Source organism: Lepisma saccharinum, chromosome 17 (assembly GCF_977018435.1).
Source record: "Lepisma saccharinum chromosome 17, izLepSacc3.1, whole genome shotgun sequence".
Taxonomy (NCBI): domain Eukaryota; kingdom Metazoa; phylum Arthropoda; class Insecta; order Zygentoma; family Lepismatidae; genus Lepisma; species Lepisma saccharinum.
Window position 1 is genome coordinate 10,247,789 of NC_139245.1, and position 22,568 is coordinate 10,270,356.

At 37.4% G+C, this 22,568-nt stretch overlaps 1 protein-coding gene across 3 annotated transcripts in view; it reads left to right on the forward strand.

Annotated features, from left to right (window-relative positions):
- The window catches only part of Dhit (regulator of G protein signaling double hit), a 358,490-nt gene that overhangs the window by 307,861 nt on the left and 28,061 nt on the right, over positions 1-22,568 (forward strand). For all 3 annotated transcript variants that reach the window (XM_083138912.1, XM_083138914.1, XM_083138913.1), the window contains one exon: positions 2,671-2,748. In XM_083138912.1, the coding sequence (XP_082995038.1) occupies positions 2,671-2,748 (78 nt within the window). The remainder of the gene's footprint in view (positions 1-2,670; positions 2,749-22,568) is intronic.

The window sequence follows — 22,568 nt, forward strand, 5'->3', positions numbered from 1 at the left end:
TATATATATATATATATATATATATATATATATATATATATATATATATATATATCCTGAATATACATTATATTATGTGTTGCTTACCTTTGGAATTTTTAGTTCTTCCATTTCTATTTTGTCATCTGTTCAGTGTGTCACAACTACTATCAGAAGGACGAAGTGATAGACTAAATTGTAGATGCCAACTTGGTAACTAGATTTGCAAATATTTGACATGTAAGCTGAGGACAAATTCGATATGACCACTTCCACTTGAATCCTATTTTCTTTCTACCATTTTTCGTATCGTTTGTTTACTTCCTGTTAGGTTATAGAACGTGTTTTCTCGTTTTGTTTTACGGTAGCTACATAATGTGGCTGATTGAAGCTATGTCATTTTCACAGAATATGTGTTGTTCTTGGCAACCCTGGAACGCCTCGCTTCACGACGGGATATGACGTCACAAATGCAATCAAATGTTGTGTGTGGTTGCCAGAATCCAGGCGGCAAAACGGGCTTTTTTGAACGACTGTAGCGCCGAAATGATACACAAACGAGAAAAATGTTACTGTGAAAAGTTGTTTGTTTTGATGTATTCTATACGAATCTGTGATCCGTGGGCGCCATTAAAATGGGACCCTGTATATACGTATATATACAGGGTGTCTCAAGAGTAATAGCGCAAACTGACACAGGTAATAGAAGCAAAAACGTCTCAGTAAACATGGGTCCGCAATCGAGCCGTTTTCGAGATAAAAGCCACCACTGACTTCATTGTTTGTAAACGTCGTCCCAGTTGGTAAAATGCTTTCAAACACCCCCGGTTCATTTCGGAATTGGTTACAAGCATGTACAATTCTCTGTACTTATTGTATCCATCCTATTTGATTGCAACGCCATCTCTCGGAAATGTTCTGTTTTGTAAACCAAGAGCAAACCTCGGAACGCAAGAAGTAGATCACTCGGTGTTTACAAAATGCAATCAATGGCGGCTTCTAACCACACATTCACACACATTATTAGCATTTTACCCACTAGGACGACGTTTACAAACAATGAAGTCAGTGGCGCCTTGTAATCAGACATTCACGATTATCTGGAAAACGGCTCGTTTGCAGACCCATGTTTACTGAGACTTTTTTGCTTCTATTATCGTGTACTTTCAACTGTGTCAGTTTGCGCTATCACTTTTAGACACCATGTATATACATAGCTTGCGTGTACTTCACATCGCCAAGATTTGTATACAAATAAGAAAATTTCTGTCAAATAGATAAAGATTTGAATATTTATCAAATTAGGTAATAATCAAAATCTAATTATTGATAACAACTCGTTTGAACCAGTTTCCAAATTCAAATACTTAGGAGTAATAATAACAAATAAAAATTATGGTATTAAAGAGGAAATAAAAAGTAGGCTTATTTCAGGAAATGCATGTTACTTCTCTCTTCATAAATTTTTGTCTTCTTGTTTGATATCTAAGAAACTAAAAGTTAAAATATACAAAACAGTAATTTTGCCTGTAGTATTATATGGGTGTGAAACTTGGTTCCTTACATTGAAAGAGGAACACAAATTGAGAGTATTTGAAAATAAGATCCTTAGGAAAATATTTGGACCTAAAAGGGATGAGGAGACAGGTGAGTGGAGAAGGTTACACTATTTAGAATTACATAATTTGTATTCATGTCCAGATATTATTATTATTAGTATAATTAAATCAAGAAGACTTAGGTGGGCAGCCCATGTGGCACGATGGGAGAGGAAAGAGGAGTTTACAGGATTCTTGTTGGGAAACCTGATGGTAAGAGACCTGTAGGAAGGCCAAGAAGAAGATGGAGGGACAACGTTGAGATGGACCTAAAGGAAATCGGTAGGGATGGACAAGAGTATATAGATCTTGCTCAAGATAGGGACAGATGGAAGACCTGTGTTGCTGCAGCCATGAACCTTCGGGTTTAAGAAGGCTAGAGAGTTAGTTAGTTAGTTAGTTATATTTATCAAATAATAAAAAAAGTTTGTTAGATCCAGTTGACGAAGAGAAAAGTACCTGCTTCCCCATGGTCTGCGTAGTGGATTCACCAAGTTTCAGAGTTCTACGATGCCTTAAACAGGCTACAGAGGGCTCTGAGTTGGGTAACTTTAATTCTGGCCACCCGGTATATTCCTTCTGCAAACCGTAGTAATTCAAATTAATTTAATGATGATTTTACGGTGTCAATGTTCTACATGGTTATGAAATGTGAGCTACCAATTGGTACTAAATAAATATAGGTATAATTCATTTTTTTGGCAGAAATACACCTTGCAAACTGGGCACCTCATGACATCCCTTTGATCAGTTACCCTGCACCCCCCCCCCCCCTTTCAGAGATTCCATTCCTGACAGTGTATGGTATTAAGTAGTAAGATATTTGATCCAATATTTATGCTTTTTCACTATTTATACTCAAAGGAAGTTGCTTTAGTGTGTGTTTTCGCTTTTAATGTGTGTTTTTTTTTTGTTTGTTCTTTGCAGGATCCATTACAATGTTGCTATTAACATCCTTTTTTAAAATTTTCAGGCAAGGATTTAAATTAAGGGGAATTTTCCTAGTGTATTTTGAAGGGAGCAGAATAATATTACGTTCCTACGCACCCAAAATGTATAACTTATATTCACGTCTACTTATTTCTCGTTACAGTGTAGCGGCGAAGAGAGCTGACAACGGCACTTCCATAAAAGATGGAAACACTGGAACCAACTGCGACGGGGAACCTCCGTAAGTAGCACTCTCTCTTCCTTCAATAATAGCAGGAAAATAGGCAGCTAATGATTTGGTTTAATTTTCTTCGCTTTTCTACCACTTTTGGCTAATCGCGGATATGAGGATGAAACTGATGGACACTCACAAAGAACACCCAGGCCGAGATTCGAACTCGGAATCCCTTCATGAATGCAACAACCGATGAAGTTTTATAATGCCTAAAAACAACCTATTTTGCTTGTTAGAACCTATTCTAGGTTTATGCACCTAAATCAAGCCTTTTTGTAGGTTTTAATATATTTTTAAAGGTTTTATAGGAATGTTATGTCACACAGAGGCATTTTCTTTGTTTGGTCACAAAAAATTCAATGACGAACGCGTTTGAAACGTACTCTCTGTCGATTTCCCTTCCTCCAAGTCCATGGTGATTTATCAAAGCTCTAGACAAAGCAAAAATGTCTGGTGCCACTGTTGCCTGTACAATCCAAAGTGGTTTGATCTGTGTGGTCTTGCTCACTTTCACGTCACTTCGGTGCTTTGTGGCATTCACGCCTTGCAAACTAACTTTTCAGCATTGAAGTTTGCACCACTGGTTGTTTTCGTTTAAAGTTTATTTTCAGCAAATAAGATAAAATGATCTTCACAGACAAAATTGCCGAGTTTGACTGTGGATAACATGAAAAAAGATTGCCTAACTATACGGCGAAGAGTGGATTTTAATAGCAAATTTCCAATGGTAAGTTCTGCCATCGCCGTAGGGTTAGACAACACACATAACGTTATGCAAGATAGTGCGTATTTCAGGATATAGGTGTCCCATTTTTCATTTCTGGTGATTATACCTAATCAGCATTTTTAGAATTTTGAACTATTTTAATTCTTTTTGAACCTACTTCAAGCTAACTTAAGACTTTTAGAACCTATTTTAGGGTTTTCAGAACCTATTTTAGGATTTTTAGAACCTATTTTAGGATTTTGAGAACCTATTTTAGGATTTTAGAGCCTATTTTAGGATTTTTAGAGCCTATTTTAGGATTTTTAGAACCTATTTTAGAATTTTTAGCCTATTTTAGGATTTTTAGAACCTTTTTAGGATTTTTAGAACCTATTTTAGGATTTTTAGAGCCTATTTTAGGATTTTTAGAGCCTATTTTAGGATTTTTAAAGCCTATTTTAGGAATTTTAGAACCTATTTTAGGATTTTTAGAGCCTATTTTAGGATTTTAGAGCCTATTTTAGGATTTTTAGAACCTATTTTAGGATTTTTACAACCTATTTTAGGATTTTAGAGCCTATTTTAGGAATTTTAGAACCTATTTTAGGATTTTAGAGCCTATTTTAGGATTTTTACAACCTATTTTAGGAATTTTAGAGCCTATTTTAGGATTTTTAGAACCTATTTTAGGATTTTAGAGCCCATTTTAGGATTTTTAGAACCTTTTTAGGATTTTTAGAGCCTATTTTAGGATTTTTAGAGCCTATTTTAGGATTTTTACAACGTATTTTAGGAATCTAAAAGCACACTTTTTAGAACCTAAAAATCCGAGGTGTTTTAAGTCCACTTTATGCACAGTAAGGCTAATCGGGACTGGACCTACAGTTTAAAGTGGGATCCGAACCACTATGTGCCTCCAGATGATATGATGAAATTAATGAAAGGACACTCACAAACAACCATGTCCAGGCCGGGATTCGAACCCGGGACCCCTGGCGTCATAGCGCGATGTGCTAACCTCCGTCACGGGGGACGGCTCTACTTTGAAGATGATGACGTGATATAAAGCCTAATAAAGGCGCACTTTGCCACATTTGAAAGGCTTACGGAACCTGCTCTCATAATCGGCTTTAGAGATAAAACATATTTTCAAGGGATTTCCCTTTAACTAACCTGTAAAACATTATGTCGAAGTCAGACCGGAAGCCAAGGAAATGGTTCAACACTAATCCTTCATCTAGGATGAACCTTCTCTAACCGTGGTGTACCAGACTCCTTTTCGATGAAAGGATATTAACATATAAGGCTTTAACATGTATCTCTGTTTGTGAGGAGGAGGGTGAAGAATGCCCCTCATGCTCCCGGAATCGCCGTAGCCAACTCAGTCCTTTTGATGCTAAATCTAGCTCTTTCGTATGCTCAATTAGCCCTTATGATCACAGATTCCTCCAAAACTCCATCTTTGTTTGAACAAAGTGTTGAAAATTGAGATGAATCCAGTTCTAAACTTTGTTTTCTTCCATGCTATCTCACAAAAGTGGATATAAATAATATCTAACACATTACCCAACACTTGAAGAATTGGATGGTTACACATGAGGCAGAAAACCAAGCAATCGATAGAATGATTTGTGCTTCAAAATCGGAAATTTTATATCGCGATATATCGTCAAGAAAATCTCGTCACAGTCGATATGATACGATATCGTATCGTGATATCGGTATTATATCGACTCTATGATATAACGTCTAGTTGATATCGCCTGGACAATATTTTCTCAATATCGCAATATATCGTCTGGTAGATATATTGGCCAACAATTCTCGAAATCTATGGTTATTTCTCAATGTGAACAGTGTCAGTATAATACCAGTTAGTTTCTTCTCCAATATTCGGTCATGCTTCTGCGTAGTAAAAGTTTAAGAGCATGCTATGATCATCCGTAGGACAAGGAGACAAGTTGTACTATCGTACAATGAAAAGTATCTTCTTGAATTGAAAATAATTTTAGTTCCAATATATTACTTTAAAGGCAGTATTAGATCGATGCTTCAGTCCACTAAATATCTTTGTGTACCCAGTAGTTAAATAGTAATCAATAGGTATTGATTGAGTAGACTGTCGATCCAGAAAATGCATATCGATTCACGTTAATAATTCACATTTCTTTCAAATCTCCCAACGTTATATTTATAGATTGAATAGTTTCGAAGATATCGAAACAAGGAAAATGGATTGCCGATGTTCGATTATTTTACTGTCACATACAGACGGGCTGGCAAATAGATATAATTTACAACGCTATAAGTTGGCACGCACCTCCACTGGTCACAGCTGGGTTACTCCAAATCGGACTTGTCGGTTTAATAGGGTAACAGATGACCAGGCCCCGACTGGTCACTGGTGTCGGATTTAAACTTTTCTTCAATTTGAAATGAAAGGTTGTGGACATTTCTTCATATGAAGTCGTATTTATTGTTCTTCACACAAATACAATCACTTGCAATCCTGAATCGAATTGACTGATGCAGATCTGCTTGCAAATCCATAACGGGCAACCCTTCCAAGATTAATCAACGGATTGTTAGAATCGTAAGCAACGTCTCTCAAAAGCATAGGTTTGTGAGGAACTAGCCCAAGGCAAAAGCCGATCCGTCCGAAGACAAAGGTAATCCTCCCTACAGGGTTAACCTCTGATAGTAGCGTTACGGCAACCGGATGAAGAAGGACAAAAAGTACACAATTTGGTCCCTTTTTATACAGAAAAGTTCTTTGCCAAATACCAAGGTAACTTGGTCGATAATTACATCATGTAATTTAGTCTTTTGCAATATTTTCATGATATAATTATATTTGGAAATTGTATACCTTCTTCAAATATTTTTTAAATGCCGAAAGAAGTTACAGAAGAATTAATTTCGATATCTAAAACGAAAGCAAATTTCTTCTGGATTGTTCGAATTTTGTGCATGGCACAGATTAATGTGTGCGCAGATGCTGCAATGCTCATTTGCAATGTGAGCATGCCCAGATTCGACTGGGGTGACACAAAGTTAATATGCGGTAGGTCCTCAGTCTTAGAAAATTTTAAATCTTTACGTCTTCTAGTTTCCGAGATATTGATAGACTACTTTTGATAGGTCGTTGCCGTTCTAGACAGAGCTAATTTATTTTATGCTGATAATTATGCCAGTCCGCCAAAAATTGCTTTTGTGGCTGAAAACCCGGAGCAACAGAAGGGAGTCCGAATTCGATGCAGAGGGTAGGGTTACCAGACGTTCTTTTACCCGGACATGTCCTCTTTTTGGGTCCTAAAAATGGTCCGGGCAATTATTTTTATGAAAATTGGGAAATGTCTTTTTTTAGTTCGAGACAACTGATCTTCAAGATTTGCAAGAAAAAAATATATTTATAAATAATTCTTCATATTGTTTCCGTGTTCAATTTCAAAGTAAGGAAATACAGCACTCTCAGTTGCAAGCGCAAAGACAAGAAACTCTTCTTTGAACAACGAAAAATTTGTTGGACATTTGCGTCTCTTCTGTTGTCCCCGCTGTGCCGCATGAGGTTTTGATTTCAAATCATTTGCGACATTTACCGCGGTGACCCGAAAGTTTCTTACATCTATAGTTTTAGTAAGTTTGAGAATTAAAATTGTGAAAATAATGATACACAACCAGTGTTGTGCGTCTACGCGTAAACAGCGATAGTCTACATTCTACACGTACACTATTTTATACAAGTAGATTACGTAATCTATGTAAACAACATGGCGAAAGGTGATAACTTAACAGAGGACGCCGTGAAAGTAGAACAAAATTATACTGCGTATCAGTTGCTGATGTGTGAGAAAAACTTTTCATACTCTTTCTTCCAAATTCGAACAATTTCTCACCTAGGAAGAAACCTAATATAGGAAATATTCTAGTGTTTTATGGGGAAAAGACCACTTTTGCCTCACGACTGCCATCTGTTGTTGTTTTTTGCATACTATGTATCATCTTCCATAGTTGATAATAGAAGAAAAGAGAAATTTGTTGTAAATAGGATTCTTTTTATTTCGTTAGGAACCAATATAGTTGAAAATGGAACCAATATAGTTGAAAATATCACTTTCTTTTCATGAAACCCTTGTAAATTAATTTTAATGCACTTTTGATTGTCTACGTAGTCTACGTAAACTACAACCCAATGTAATCTACGCGTAGATTACGTGTAGACAACGCATGTAGATGTAAACTTATAGTCTACGGCACATCACTGTACACAACACAAGATTTCAGAGTCTAGTTTCGTGTTGTTTTTTAAATAATTATTGAAATATGGAATGTTTAAGTGGAAGGTGATGAAATACTACATATATAAGTTTTAATTGCAAATTAAACAAGGACGTTGACTGCGTTAATATTTTCGTAATCGGTAATGTAAGAATTTTGTTGCATAAATTATATTTTCTCCCTGTGCCATTAAGAGAGTTGTCCAGTAGTATAACACTTCTGTAAAATCTGTTGTGAATTCTAAAAATGTCCTCTCTTTTTTAAAGTTTGTCATCTGATAACTCTAGTAGAGGGCACAAAATCTATTCTCGCTGTAGGTTCTGAAATCTCTAGCTATGTCTGTGCCTAGGTTTAAGCTTAATTTGGAGCGCAGGACACGGAGCGAAACAGGTATTCCATGTTCCTTATTTAAGGGTGTTTTAGAGCCTTGCCTCAGATGTCGTGACAATTGTTGTTACCAGCCACGAGATGTTCAAAAATTGACGCTCTACTGTTGCGTGGATCTGTCGTCGAAAGTGGAAGGGAGAATGAGGTCACCGCCGTGGCGACGTCCCGGTCCAGCGTCGGTGAATAATTCAGGTTCTTTCGGTACAACCTTCGAAAAACACATCGTAAAGCGTGAATCATTGTCCTGGCTGCTTTTCGGCTGCAATCCTCAAAGGTTACTTCGTTCTGCATCGGGTTTGAACTTCAGTTAAAGATTAACCAGTAGACCTACAAATATTGGGCTTGTTTTGAAACTCTCTGAATGTGTTTCAATCATTATCATTGTCAATTTACACTGCGAAACCAATTTTATACAGATATTTTATTCAACAGAGCAAAGATGTACGTGGAACGTGGCAACACTAAATTGTGCTACGTCGTTCCCCTTTCGTTTTTGAATAGAACAATTATTAAGTGTGCTGACTGACCAGAAATAAGAGAATTCTCGTTGCTGAATGTCCAGGGTGTCATCCCTAAAGTCCCCTTACTACTACAATCAAACGTAACTCTTATAACAGTTATAAATTTTAGTTGCCATTTGTACTGAGCTGTTCGTGGGGAGAGGTAGACCTCGAGGTGGGAGCGTCGCTGTGACGTGGTAGACGGCTGACTCACCTCAAAGCTTCTCATCGCCTCGCGGCTCGAGCAGTTAGAACAGCTGATCGAGAGATGTCAGACTGTGGCAGTGGCTCAAAGTCCCCCCCCCCCCCCAAGAACAAAAGTATGTAAAGTCCGCGCGTTTACTTCGTTAACGTCCAAGAACTGAAGAAAGCCGCCGCCACGAAACGTGGGTGGGATTAAACAGCGGGCGAGTTGTTTTCGTCCAATCACACACAACCTTCAGCCAATGGGCGCAGCTGTCATTCTGCTCGTCTAATCTACGTGGCGTCTCAGTCACATGACTGCGGAAACGCTGTTGCCCTACATTGCAACTTCAATGTGGAGACCGTGGGAGGTGCTAATGCGGGGCTCTGTAGATGTGGCAACACTGTGAGTTGAATGTGATTGTTGCAGCTGGTGCTGCAACTTCCATGATGGGTTGTAATAATGACGTAAACTGCTCCAATTGGTTATAGATTTGCCTTTACCTTGCAATCTTACAATAAACGAGAGATTATTTTCTCGCAACTTTCTAATTAATAACTCAGCTAAATCACTTAACGTGAGTGCTGAACAAAAGTACAGCGCCACATTTCAACCTGGTGGCTGAAAATTGAACTATTTTCTTTTTTATCGCCATTCTCTTCCCTATGGTCTGGATAGTGGATTCACCAAATTTCAGAGTTCTATGATGCCTCAAACAGGCTACAGAGGGGTCTGAGTTGGGTAACTTTAATTCTGGCCACCTGGTACATCTAGCCACATCAAGTTTCCGGGTTCGATCCTCTGCATTGGTATTTGGCATTTCTTTCTATATCTTTATAAATGCCATCTATTCATCATTCATCTCCATGGCCGCGATTAGCCTAAAGTGGCAACATATGGTGTGAAATAAGAATATAGACAACAATGTATTTTTCGTGCACAGTGCAAACTCGAAATAACAAATTCAAAGGTTTTGAGCCGAAATTTATTTTATCTTATACGGTTCATATGATGCTGGATTTGAAACCTGCTGGAGGACAATACGATATAAGGGTTCTGTAACCAAATGTTCGTAAAAACCCTCGATTCGGTGTGTGTGTGTAGTAGCGGTAGTGATCTTGAGCCAGCGAAGGAAAAATCATAAGACTGAGGTTGGAAAAAAAAAATCTGACGTCATAATGTCGGAACTTGAGTCTCTGCTGTCACAACTGAAGACGAATGATCCCCGGTGGATGGCGCTCGTGTTGACCATCAATCAACGGTGACGTCAGAATCTGATCCCGATTAGAGAAGGTGAATTATGTATTTCGATGTTTTTTCCTCGAAGATAGGGTAATATAAAATGATTTCTGCAAATAAAAAAAAATCGGTGTTTCTCGCACACAAAATAACTTTCTCGATATTGCAAGTAAACGGTGTCCGGACAATAACAACCAAATGAGTGTAAAGTGAAAGGACAATTGCTATCAGATCTAACTGGACAAGACCTGAGGGGCTGAACCAGGGGAGGTTAGGGGGTACTTTTGGTTTCTTTGTAATTTTAAAATAATTTCAAATACGTTTCTAAAACGTAAAGTATCAACTTTTATTCTTAAGTTCCACATAAATTGGTGTACGGTTTATAAGCGTTAATTGAAGGGGTCTGGTTGTTGTTGAGTTGGTGTTTTAAGTCCACTTTATGCACAGTATGGCTAATTGGGACTGGACCTACAGTTTAAAGTGGGATCCGATCCGCTTGTGCCTCCACCGAGTATCGAACCCGGGATCCCTTGATTACAAGGCGACGACGCTACCACTGCACCATCGGGGAGGCCGTAAAACATGGTAAGTGGTATTTTGGTCATTTCGGGGTTTACTAAAAAATGAGGCTATTAGAAACTATACTGTTTATAAATAATTCTTTTCGTGTTGTGTTTACCAATTTCAGAAGGCTTCACCGAGTCCAATGCAAATTGTATGACATAGCAATTTCACTCGAAAATTGAAGGATGGCACATTTTACTTTGTAACTCAAGAATGGTCAAAATGTCACTTAGCATGTTTTACACACGAGCCCTTCAATTATATTTATTTTATCAGACATTTCATGTGAAAGTGGACAAACACGGTTAAAATATCAATTATATATGGAATTGATGGGTAAACAAAACAGAATTTGGAATTATCAATACAAACAATAGTTTCGTGGCTTATAAATAGCATATTGTTTCAATCCTATTACTATTTATAGTAGAAGTAGAATTTTACATGTGGTGTTTCCATTCATCATCATTATTATTAACACCATAATAAAACTAAATTCATTCTAATTTCCTTCGTACGTTAAAATAGCAGTTCTCCGCGGCAGAAATGCACGGGAATGCCATATAGAGCTACGAGAAGCTCTGGGTGTGCATGCCATGCCCTATCGAACAGTGGCGAGGTGGGTGGAGGCATGGGCGTCCGCAGGATTTTTTCCAGGGAGGGGCAAGGAAGGTATTTTTTCCAGGGGGGCCAACATGGCATATTTTCCCCAATAATAGTGTTCATCCTTCAAAAAACATTGCTTAAATTTGAATTTATCATGTTCGTGCAATAATTAACACACATTATTGTGGCTGAAATTAAATTATATGTGTGACATATGTAATTTTTGGTTGACTTTCGTTTTCCAGGGGGGGCACGGCCCCCCTTGCCCCCCCTTCCGGACGCCCATGGGTGGAGGCCTTCAAACGGGGCAGAGTGTCAACTGCCGATCTGCCTCATAATAAAACACTGTTGCCCAATATCATGTGTTCTGCCTCTTCCCTACGACAGTCGCCTGCATCCAGACTTCATCTGGTGGCTTCATTCGAAGGTACATTCCATACACTTTCAAACGTACATCTTAGATTTTTCGTGTTGTCCCCTGTTTGCGAGAAAAAAAATAGTTGCCATGACTCATGACTTAACCCTCGTACTATACAGATATTAACGTAATTTATACATGACGTGCCTTGGATAGTATACCGTTGATTGTGATCACAGCATGTGTTGAAAATGTCCGCTGTTTTCAAGAAGGAACCCCTCCACCCTACATATTCGCCGTGACTCTCTGCAGTGTTTCTCCGGTGATGTTCCTCATTTCAGCCGAAATGTTGTCCTTTAAAGCTAGTAATGTACGCGGTTTGTTTGCATACACCCTGTCCTTCAGTAAATTTCACAAGAAAAAATCCGGACTGGTAATGTCGGGGGCTCTTGAGGCTCTGGACACTGCAAACACGTTCCTACGTACATAAACCACTGTGTGTCCTTCAGCCTTGCAGCATAAGTGCTGCCATCTATCAGACCATCTGCACACCATTCGACTCAGGTTGTAATTGTGAGCTGTTATATGCATTACCTGCAGCATTATTAGCAAATTCATCAGGCCGGTTCTATAAAAATCACCATGTAGAATTATAATATTGTTGAAAAATATAAAGAAATCTTTGGAAATACCATTGAATTAAATTGTATAATAATATCATTGAGTAAACCATTTTATCATACACAATACTAGTACTGGAGTCCTAGTTTGTAATAAGGATACTATAAAGATACTATAAACGTTTGTTATAAGTAGTTACAATATTTGCAGTGATGAGAGTTTGAATAGAGGAATCAAACACTTCAAGAATTGTGTTGCTTTTCTGTCTTTCCAAACCAAACACATTAATTTTAAAAAAATGTGCTAAAAAATTAACCCGAGTTTAGAGGGTTTCTTATCTTGTTGGAATGGATCTCTGAAATGCACACTGTAAATCTGAACCCTGCCCTCTCATGTTTTCTCAAGGAACACTACATAATGAAACGCATGGACTTTCGGACTGACAGCCAATCAGGAGCCACTTCTGCAGCACATACCTGTAGTATATGGTTGCATAAGTCCATATCGTAACATCCAAAAAATTACCATTTATCAGGCCCTGTGAAGGATCGATTAAAGAAAAATCACATATTCAAACACAAATATTACAATGTAATTCCGAAATTCACATTACGTAGATCCACATTTTGTTCACATGCGAAGAAACTAAAATCCTCTTGATTCGTTGTGGTTCTGGCCAATCCAGTATCTATTGGTGTTGCCTTCGGAGTTCTTACAAGTCTTTGGCGCCTTCGCAACTGCCTTACCGGTGAGGTCCATCCAGTAAGACAGTTTCTGGTCACGTTGGTCCAATCCACAGAGTTCTCTTGCGTTACCCACAAAATATGAAAAGAAACAAAACATTAGAAATACAAAAAAATATTATATAAATACAACTATCCTTCGAAATAAGGCGAGGGAAGTAAGGCAAGTTAGAACAGCAAAGATCCATGTTATACAAAGACCTTAATCAAAGTCCCCCATTAATATTATTATTACTGTTGCAGAAAAATCTTGTATTGGAAAGACAAGGTTATTTACTCAAGATTTGGTTTCGACCAGTGTAGTGATGATTCTGAAAAATATGCAGTATATGCAATTTCATAAGTTAGAAACTTTTAATTATTTTAAAGGTAAATTTGGTTTTTGGACCACTGTTCACATATGCTGTCTTCTACTTTCATGAATTGGGAATAAAGCAGCTACAGAAGAGGTTAGAAATGTATTTCATCTCCCAAAACACAATTTGTGTTGATCTCATCAATTAAAACTACTCTAATGTTTAAGTAATAATACATATCTATGTAAAGACAACTTTGCTGAAACTTAAATTACATGAATAAAATTCACTACTCTAAACGTTCTCACCGGAACGCATGCCAGATAAAGGACATTCTCATACCTAGGCTCATAATAGAGATATCCAATAATTATTAAACTCTGCTATATGGTTTTCAGGTTCTTAAATGCTGTAATGTTCGAGTACAAACGTGACTTATAAGAGCACACACAGAACCACCATACAGACTCATCTCAACCTTAAACCAATCACTCTAATTGTTATAGGATGAATGTGAGTTTATTTATAAGCTATAGATACCAGCAACTCTATTATTAATAAGATTATACAATAAATCGTAAATATGGAAATATATTAGAGCATTTTGCAAGAAGAAAATATAATATATTTATTTTGCAAAAGAGTTTCGTATTAGTAACTAAGTGTGGTTAGTATAACTGTACATAAATAGATATAGATGCGTAAATTGAGGCTACCTTATAAAGAATATCTTACAACTGCAATTAGAAAGATAAGTTGAATAAAGTTGAAACTAGTAGCATTTACTTTTTGGAAAAGTGGGATTTAGTACCAGGTCTTTACTTAATTCGAAATTATAAATTAGTGATTTTCACTAATGAGAAGAAACGGAATTTGGACTCCATTTCATAACCAATGGATTAGAGATCCGACAGGGAATAAACCAAATGCTAAACACTTGTTAATGTGATCTATGAAATGATATATGTTTTTTGAGAAAATGGTCATTTAGACTGAACACTCATCCAGACTTAATATGTAGGAATATTGAGCAATACGGGTCAATAATCATAATATTAACGGACGGTTTTTGTCTACCACGAATTGTACAACCGTGTGTGTGTGTGTGTGTGTGTGTGAATTGTTTCTAGTTCATATATAGATTGAAGTACGTCGAGTGAGCTCCCACTGGGACCTAACGCCGGATTTACTGATTACCAGAAAACAGAATTACCTCTCAGCTACCCAGGAGCTCTAGACGAAGTAAGAATCATCGGAATTTGCCTTCTCTCACGATTGGCCCCACACATTGTGCTCAATCTGCTCTCGCAAGAGCATCAGACATTGTGAATGCAAGCCATGCCTCATTGAAGATCTTCCTACCTCACTGCAAACGGTAGTCAGTCGAACAACTAGCCTCATAAGTTTCAGACCTCAGAGCGTTGTTAGCCCTTCTCAACTGAATATGTTTATTTCATAGAAGCATAATTAAAGTAAGATAAGTACACTTAAATGTTTACTAGTGAAGTAACATGAACTTCAAGACCGGCCAGGTTTGAGTTTCATTGCAATTACCCACCACTTTATCTTGTGAAGTTGACTTCTTCGGTATAGGTGTAGTATGTCTCCACATTGGAAGAAAGTAGGTGTGATATGTATGTATATTTCAAGTTCTTTATTTGTGTATATTTTTTTCCACTTTACTTTCTTGTCAACCACGTTAGTTAAGGTTAGGTTAGGTTAAGTTAGATAAAGGAAACACAGAAAACAAGATGTGTATGTTTTATGTACCCAACCTAACCTAACCTACGGTGGTTCACAATGACGTATCGAGAAAACATGTGTAGACATACTGCCGTGATTAAATGTGGAGACATACTACACCTATACACATCAGGATTTCACAAATGTGAAGTAATTCTAACATTACGCCACCATTTCTTCTGTAACTCTGCAGAGAAATGTTCAAAACAACTACATTTAGGGGTAAGTCTTGCTCTTGTTCTGTCCAATGGGACCAGAAGTCTCCTTTCTAAGATGAGTCGAGAGTTTCAATTCAACCACAATCTCCTCCTTGCATATAGTATTTTATTCTTTTATATTGTCAGTCTGCTTGCTATAGTGATTAGAGGGATGCATCATGATTCAAATTCCGGGTATGTAAGGCATGTGTATGCATTGTGTGTACCCATGATCTATTTCATTAATTCATCCTTCATGGTCTCCATTAACCCAAGAGGTAAAAAATTGACGTATGTAGTCAAAGTATAAATACTAACATTAATGCTTTATGAAATTGAAAGTTATGTAATATGTTATTACCATATCTTATAACCCTCTGCCCACAAATGCATTGAATGTGCTGGTAACATTGCAACTGATGTCATGCCTGGATTTGATTGGCTGTTATGCTCAGAGCCGCCAGGAGGAAACGAGCACGTTTTGTCTTGAGGCAACGGTCACTGGGGAAAGAGTGGTGTAGCTCTGACTGTAAACGTGTATGGTAAGTGTGGCGATATGATGGGGAATTTACGTAGTGTGGTTCCTTTAAAATTCTATAGTTTATTTGTTCATTTCTTTACCCTATATTAGGTTTTTGTTATTCTAACTTCTAATTAAATTAATATTAGTTTGGGTATTGAGGAACCTATTCTTAGAATTCTCGGTCGTATGGCCGCATTCACTATACACGCATTGACCCCTAATTACTTGTCAATTTAAGTTGTAGAATATAAATTTCAGTTGCATATCATACAGTTGTGTGATTATGGATATATAAAGAAAGGGAATTTATTTACTTTGATTGTTACAATTCTATAAAAGTACTTTGCACTGTTAAAATAAAAAAAAAAAGATCTAAGTTTCTGGTTTTGAATTCGTAACTAATTTCCTAGAATAATGGACTCTGATAACAGCTTGCTTTCACTGTCCCTCTGTATGGTAGATCCTGCTTTATGCAGTTGAGGTTGAGCGTGTTGAATATGAGTAAATGGGCCTTTTTTACAGCTTAGTTGCAATCTGTACTCTTAATTCAGAAAAATGTCAAACTTTTAGTTGATCCTTGCCTTACCTTGTCTCTTCTCTTTACTTACGAATTCATCCACTCAGAGTGCATGGCGCCAATGTTTGAGAAACTGTGTTGTCTACTCTTAAAGTCTTTGAGGTTTCTTGGTTTGCTTCTGGATTGATCTGCGTGGTGCACCAATCAAGGGAATCCTTAAATTTCCTAAACAACGTCATTTGGCGATGATTACAAATCACTTTATTTACCGGCTAACAGTTTACAATTGTGTCATTTTGTAAAAGTTTTGATTGTGAAAGTTTCCTAGTAGTTTACTAGATGAAACGCAGGTGACGTATGAAGTTTTTGCACGTTTCCCTTCTCCGCACTCATACAACGTTTCATCCATAGTATATTTTATCCACATAACTTCCAAGCCAAACCTACATGTTAAATACGTACCAAAATTAGTGCAATCTTGGAAGGTTGTGTTATTTTAATATAGAGAGGGTGTGTACATAAATTACTATCTGACTAAATAACTAACTCTCTAGCCTTCTTGAACCCGAAGGTTCATGGCTGCAGCAACACAGGCCTTCCATCTGTCCCTATTCCTGAGCAAGATCTATATACTCTTTTCCATCCCTACCAATTTCCTTTAGGTCCATCTCAACATTACCCCTCCATCTTCGTCTTGGTCTTCCTATTGGTCACTTACCATCAGGTTTCCCAACAAGAATCCTGTAAACCCTTCTTTCCTCTCCCATTCGTGCCACATGGCATGCCCACCTAAGTCTTCTGATTTAATCATTCTAATAATATCTGGACATGAATACAAATTATGTAGTTCTAAATTACGTAACCTTCTCCACTCACCTGTTTCCTCATCCCTTTTAGGTCCAAAGATTTTCCTAATGATCTTATTTTCAAATACTCTCAATTTATGTTCCTCTTTCAATGTAAGGGACCAAGTTTCGCATCCATATAATATTACAGGCGAAATTATTGTTTTGTATATTTTTAACTTTTAGTTTCTTAGATATTAAACGAGAAGACAAAAGTTTATGAAGAGAAAAGTAACATGCATTTCCTGAATTAAGCCTACTTTTTATCCTCTTTAATACCATTTTCATTTGTTAATATTACTCCTAAGTATTTGAATTTGGAAACTGGTTCAAACGAATAATTAGATTTTGATTATTACCTAACACTCGATTTCGGCCTGTAAGCATATATTTAGTTTTCTCTTTGCTAACTTCCAAACCTGTCTCTTTAGCTGCGAAATAAATTACTATCGGAGTTTAAATGTGTCTATGGTTCAAATCACAAACCCTGACACCTTCTGTAAACAAAACCACCTGTATGCAGAAAGCATTGCAAACTCATAGAAGTAAAATAATCCACACGAAAATCCAGCGTTGTTTCAGGATTCATTACGTAAGGTAAAACAACAGCCAATTTGTAGTATGAGATACGCTGCCGCAAATGACGTCTCACTTTAAACCCAATGCTCTTTCTTTTTTTACTTATTGCTTCACCTTTATGGTTAACTCTTTGCACCAGTAATCATTTCCCATAAATTTGGCTTCTATCTTGCATGCGAATTGAATATATTTTACTTGCATTTTTTTAGACAAAATGATATAACATGGTAATGTATATTTCTAAGGTTTGATAAAGATAGGAGTGTATTTGAAATTTGTTTGTAGATTTTATGTAAATTATATCTTATGTAAATAAAATATATAATGGGCATAAACAGCCATATGCATTGCTGTAAGTCCAATAAATATATTCATGATGATGATCAAAACAAGACAAAATGTTCGTAAATTTATTGCGGTTGGAAACTTTGACAAGCATCCTAATAACGATTTTTGTTCCGCCAAATATAGTGCACTTCGTAAAATAACTTGGTGACATGGCAAGGAAAGATAAGTGTGAACATTTTGTAGTAATATGCATTGTAACTTTCAATGAGCTTAGAGATTTGTGTACATAATGATATTTTATAACATTGGTTATTTTCTAAAAATAATCATGTGAACAGCAAGGAAGTAGTGCAACTTAGTAATATTGCCTGACTTATCGTTAGAAAAATAACATGCCGAGTTCTATGCGTGCGGGAAAGTCTCAGTGTTCTCCGAGCTTGTTTTCAAAACACCAGCAAGGACAGCCTTTGAAAAGGGGTGAGAAACAGATTCTACTCAATATTTATGTAACGTTCTGTCAGTGGTATCCTGAGAAACCAGTAAATGAAGTGGTTAAGTTCGTATCCCACTGCAGTGGTGTGTCAGTGTCTGCAGTTTTAAGGGTTATGAAAGAGAGAATGACCGGGAAAGTAACATTGTATGCGGCTGCATATTCGTCTGATGTTTTGAGAGCGGGTTCTCACATTCAGAGGCTCTTATATAAAATGAATAAGTGCGGCGAACTATGAGTGTAACAGCAGATGATTGCGGTCATGAATCAGCTGACGCGGAGTGATACATCGAATCGGTGAGACCGTTTGTTTACAGAAGGTCTCAGGGTTTTTGATTTACACCATAGTTTTTCTAGATCTTTAACCCTCTGGGGATGTAATGAACATTTATTTATTTATTTATTTGAACACAACAGGCGAATGCCCAATTACATTTCAACTCGAAAGTACATTGTAAATGTACATACGCAACAGAAAGCATAGTTTCTAAAACAATACGTTATAATAATAATAATAATAATAATACAAACCGGATTGAAAGAGTAACATAAAATATTAGACTATCCAACACAAAAATAGGCTGTATGTATACAAAATTTCAAATATTACAATGTACAAATATTATCTTTACACTAAATATTTCATATCAGAACCACCACGTACAAAACAAAATATAAAGAGATACTAATGAGGCATTCACATCTCGTTTTTGACCAAAACACGAAATGTGAAATAATACATTGTAATGTTAATTTTTCATGTTTCTGAAAGGTGTGAGGTGCATTTTCCTACCCAGTTTTGTCACGAAATAATGCGAAATGAGCTTCAAAATGCGAAATAGACTCTTAAACACGAAATAGACTCTTAAACACGAAATTTAGAGTTTATTTACCGATGTGACTTTTTCTGAAGTCAGAATTATCCTGAGAGTTATACAATTCACGTAAAATTGGTTAATTCTGTTATAAATATTTGAGAAGCAAGAATGGGCCCCTTTATACAGGAATAAACGTAATATTCTGGTAACGAAATAAATGTGCTATGAAAGGGATACGTTTATTTTGTGTAGTAAGTGCAGGTTTTAAATCAAATTTGGGATTATATTCACATTTTTAAAACCAAAATGTCGTTTGATACAGAGCATTCCCTGACATTCGCTACGAGACTCGGCGGCAAGCGGTCCGGCGTCAGTGCTTGTCTTTCCCGGTGAACGGGGTCCGCGTCAGTCGCTATAGTCGGCTATTAAAATTACAGTTTTCAAATTGTGTACTAACCTTGACTACAGAAGGTGTTGAAAATAATGTCCCTGCTGCAACACATTCCTGCCATCTCCGAAGGAAATTGGCATTTACACGTGCAAGTTCGTCTACTGTAATTCTCCCGATTTCTCGTACAATACTCTCTTTAAACCCAGTTACAAAAATTCACACGACTCGCATTATCTCTAGGCTGTAATTCATGTACTATTGCCACTCTGTAGGGCTTAAATTTAAGAATTTTAGCGGCTCTAAATGCTGTGGTTTTTTAAACACTCGTTTCTTGTGCGAGGCGGCGGATAGATTTCCGAGGAGACTGTTCTAACCTTTGTCCTATCTCATCGACTTTTTCCTCAGTAAGTACACGTGGGTTTTTATTTCCACTTTTATTCAGAACTGACACTGTTACTCTAAACTTTTTTACGAGGTTTGATATAGTGGTCCTATGTGGAACGGGATCACCAGGAAATTTCGTTGCAAAACATCGTCGCACTTCACAATTCCTCTTTCGGAAAGTAACACTCGACAAGATAAATCCTTTGTTGTAATGTAAACTTTTGTGGTGCCATTTTAAGCCACAATCTTCAACAAACGGACACGACACAACTTCCGAAGGAGGATTATACTGGCGTCAGTCTGCAACGTCAACAGAATGGGAAAGAGATCGAAGGCAGGGAGAGCCAATAAAACAGACTGTAGCGTGCGACTGTCGCGGGCCCGTTCACCGGGAAATACAGGCGCTGACGCCGGGCCGCTTGCCGCCGAGTCTCGTAGCGAATGTCAGTGAATGAACTGTATACCGCTTTTTCACTGCTATAACAGCGACATTTTATTTTATTTACCGCTTTTGAGCCCGAAATTGACTGTTTTGCACCGAAATGTTAGTTTTTTATTTACCAAAAATATGTGGCGTCAAAATATAATGCATTATAATTTATACAAAATATGAAATTAATAGACACAGTAAAATTAAAGAATGGAAGACATAACTTCAAGATGTAACCTAGACTGTTGTCTTAATTGCATTTTGAACTACAGCGAATTAGAATTAAAATTCCTTTTGTCAGGTATAATCTTGCTTCTCAAGTCAGCAGGTTGGTAAGGTAACACTGGCTGATATTTTACGAACGGCCACTGAAGAAAGTCGTAGTGCATAAGATCAGGGGACCTTGGAGACCAGAAAAAGTTGTACACTCGCTAGTCGTCGTGACGTGACGCCACAGGGTCGCGAAACATGTTTTGATTGTAACATTCTAAATATCCTCAGTTGCTCCTTCATTACATGTATGGGGATTCAAATGCCTACTGGTTGCTTGCATACAGATAAGAACTATTTAAAACTCAGTATTATTTTTTGTTTCTATGCTGTATACTTTTTCGGCCTGTGTATAGGACCCACCATCGTGAGGAAATTGTTGAGCTACGAGTGAGTAGCGTAACCCGGTCACGGATATCTCCTTTAACGGCTGGGGGTTCGACGTCACCCCAATACTGGTTGAAGATCTCCACACCTCTAGGTAGGATTGTGGGAGGGAGATTGGCAGTCGGGAGATACGGTATGGCCCTTATAGGGCTGTAGAGCCACGGGTTATACTGTATTCTACCATTACTTTCTGAGCCACCTCGTTTCCCGAGCACGTTAACTGCTCAACTCAGTATCTCGCGCCCAACGTACGAGGTTTTGAGGTTTGAAGTGTTAGGTCAATTTTATGCAGAGAAAGGCGAATCGGGACTGGACCTACAGTTTAAAGCAGGGGGTCTTCAACCCATGGCCCGCGTCCGTTTTAAAAATAAAGTTCCTAACATAAAAATATGATTAAGTAAATGATAGATGGCAGCATCTGCAGTTCTCAGTACCGTAGTGTAGATTCGTGGCCCGTGAGTGTCATTGAAATTGTTAATGTGTCCCGCACTGTCTGACGAGTTGAAGACCTCTGGCTTAAAGTGTGATCAGAACGAATTTAACCCCAGACCCCTTGATTACAAGGCGACTACGCTACCACTGCGCCATCTGGGAGGCCTAGAAGGTACGAGTTCTCTGCATGGGTATTCCTTAGGGATTATTCCTTCGCCGTTTCATCTAACTATTCAACCACGGGATTAGCCTAAAGAAGCAGGAAATCTTACCTTTGTTAGTTGCTCGTTAAGTGCTCGAAGTATTAATCTTGTTGTAGCTAGACAATATTCTCTTCAAGGGAGAATTCGTGACTCCGTGGGTATTTACTGAGACTACTTCTTCTTCTTCTTTCTCTGACCCTATCAAACAAGACACTGTCGACTTTGGCCAACGTTCCTGTGTTTGCGGGATTTCAGTTTTCGCTTTTTCCAGTTCCCGTGTAATACGATTACACGACTGACGACACTAATACATCTTGTTCTTACACTTTTACACTCTATGTTCTGTTCATACTTATTCCGATTTGACATTTCCTTGCATATCCATATAAAATCCAAATAAGTGGTGGATGAATCAGATAAAAGAGAAAGGAGAGATATAGAAAATGGAATTTGTACTAAGCCTACAGTAATTCGTCAGCATTGTTACCAAGGATTCTATAGAATTTGAAGCAATTGTTTCCCTACATTGTTATGGACCAACCGTTATTGGGTCATTCCGCGAAAGTGGTCCTACTCTATGTTAATAACAAAATGGATTAATATGGAAATTATTATTGTTTTTAATTGCATTGATGTTTGGGTGTTTGTTAGTGTATATAATTTACACATTTTACCAATAAACGTTACTACCATCTACAGCCTATATGCTTCACAGACAAAATGAAGTACCACATAAGTAACACCAGGGTGGCTAAATATCATCATTTTTATTTAAAAAAAAATATTTATGGTGATGTTTTTTATTTAAATAGATTCTATTTTTTAAAAAAAACACGCTTAAAATTGA